A 2,500-nucleotide genomic window follows, 5' to 3' on the forward strand; every position below is an offset into this window, starting at 1 on the left:
GTGGTCGTGCAGATGAGCTCACATGCAGGGAGACGTTTGAGGAGAGGGGCCGTAATGTGACAGATTCCAAGTGAAAAATATTTGGAAAAAAAGTGAAAATATTTTAAAAAGTGAAAAGGCTTGTTAGCTGTTTGTTGTTCTTGTGTGTAATTGTTTGTGTGTCAGTGGGTCTGAACTATGTGTCTTTCCTTATGAATATGAACTCAGAGGAAACAGCCTTCTTCTAGACTACAGGGATGGAGGCTGAAAGAGATGTTTCCACAGATGGAGATCTTATCTTCTGTGTCTTAAGTTAAAGTCCAGGTAGTTCCGAGGGTGAAGAAGGGGTGTGATGCTGTTATCCACAGAAGATTTAGGGAGAGTCACAGGCATTTTGAAAAACTACCGAACAAGACAGTATGCAAGTGTGCTGCCGTCAGACTGGAGAATGTTTCTACCAAGACACCGAGCTTTAAAAATGTTTAACAGCTTCTGTTCACTTTAAAACATGAATGTTGCCCCCAGATTGACTGCTATTGGCATCTTTTAAAGATGTTTATGGTTCAGTAAGTGCATATTAATAGAGATGGCTATCTTCACCCTACTGATCGAGATGGCTATCTTTAAGCATTTCTGAATTATGAGCTCACCCGTGTGAAATCTTTTATCTCTTTGACCCAGTCAATGCCACGGGCGTCAAGTGGGGGTTACGGCAGTCAGGCAGGTTATCAGCCATCAGATGCCTATAGCTGCATTAATCTGAGACAATATCAGTCTCTTCCACTTCTGTCTACTGTTAACAGGAATGCCGGCAGAAATGGGAAAAGATTTGCAGGACTTTGCATGCTCCGGTCATCCGGAACGTCGCTTCCTCGTGTCGTACCCATGATGCTTAAAATGAAGAAAATTTACATTTGATTGGATTTGTCATGGATATTCAGATGAGCCACATTAAAGTTTTCGTATCGGATAAATCCTTGTTCTTGTTGGCACGGATTTCTCTGGGTTTTCAAGAAGTAATAAGAATGACTAATGAAATGACTGTTTCCCAGGAAATTAGTCAAGTAATCCCCACTGCGTTTGGAAAGCAGTAATTAATGATTTGTAATCGATGTCTTTTTTTTTTACATTGGAAATAACTAGTAAAAAACCCTGTAGTGTCGCGTTAATACGATACGTGGTGAGTAAGTTACAGTACATGAAGGAAAGTTGGCGAGATGTTTACTAAACCCGTTAGTGGAGTGTTTTTAGTTTAAGTTTCTCTTTTTCACATCCCCCACCCCACCCCACCCACTCCGCTCCTGTGATGTCATTACTCCTATAATTTGCTCAAGCACATTTCCCACGTTCTCAGCCCATCGATCCCAGCCTGGTGCTGATGTGATTTCGCGCTGATTGGGTTTCAGCCTGTACTGCGGTTCCCAGGCAGGTGACTGGTGTCTCCCCCTGGTGGACAGAAGACGCACAACGGCAGTTTGGAGCCTGCGCTCAGACACCTATAATTAAGTTTGCTGCAGTCTGTTTCTGAAGGGCTTTTAAGGTCGCTCGGTTCATGGTGGAAGGCGCTCGAAGAGTTGGATGGATTTGTCTTATTTTCACAGAATGGCATGTTACAAAGGGAACATTACAAAGTTGTAGTGATTTCGAGGATAAAGAGATTTAGCTTGATGATGGTACAGATGTAAAGGTTACAGTGAAACATCGCAGTACTTTGAAAGGTGATTGGTTTGTTATTGTTAGTGCTCTGAGGTGATTGGTTCGTTATTGCTATACAGCAACGAGGACATGAGAATGCTCTGAAAGCTGCTCTTTTGATTTCCCAGAATTCAGAGGGCCTGGCGCACTGCTCTGGATCGCAAGACAGGCTGGCAGGAAGGGCCTAAAGTCCGTACACATCATCACTGTGGGACGGTTCCACTGGAAGACGCCTTCCCCACAAACCTTACTACTGAAGAGCTGGGTCAAAACCTCATGCTGGTAGGGCAGTTGGTGTGTGTGTGTGTGTGTGTGTGTGTGTGTGTGTATGAATGTGTGTGTGTGGTCTACTCATGCCAACATGTGGAATTAGATGAAGTTGGTAAAGTGGTTGATTGGTTAATGTAGTAGTCCGAGAAGTGACTGTGCGCTTATCCTATCTGCCCTCTGAGCTAATGGCAAATTAAACAATGCTCACAACACATACACACACACACACACACACACACACACACACACACACACACAAGGACACACACACACACACACACAGGGTCTTTTTCAGCACATAGCATCTATATAAGACCTATATATCAGAACCATCTGAACTGTCAGAAGATGCCGTCAGATACAAGAAGAAGAGAAGAGCCCAAAGCTGAAAGCTCACGGGATGGTGAGAGACAAAGAGGCTCTGATTTGTAAACACAAGGGAGTGAGTTGTTTATCTGACAGGAGACAGAAATCAACTTTGGCAACAAACTCCTTTAGACTCTAAGTGAGATCAGAGGTTTTGCAGGATGGATCCAATTACACGTGAGCCTGTGAA

General features: G+C 43.6%; 1 protein-coding gene across 1 annotated transcript in view; it reads left to right on the top strand.

The window, feature by feature from the left end:
• schip1 (schwannomin interacting protein 1) overlaps positions 1-2,500 on the top strand; it is a 203,389-nt gene that overhangs the window by 8,179 nt on the left and 192,710 nt on the right. The window contains exon 5 of the mRNA XM_035528211.2: positions 1,803-1,956. Within this exon, the coding sequence (XP_035384104.1) occupies positions 1,803-1,956 (154 nt within the window). The remainder of the gene's footprint in view (positions 1-1,802; positions 1,957-2,500) is intronic.

The sequence above is a fragment of the Electrophorus electricus genome, chromosome 11, assembly GCF_041902795.1.
Source record: "Electrophorus electricus isolate QZ-2024a chromosome 11, ASM4190279v1, whole genome shotgun sequence".
NCBI lineage: Eukaryota > Metazoa > Chordata > Actinopteri > Gymnotiformes > Gymnotidae > Electrophorus > Electrophorus electricus.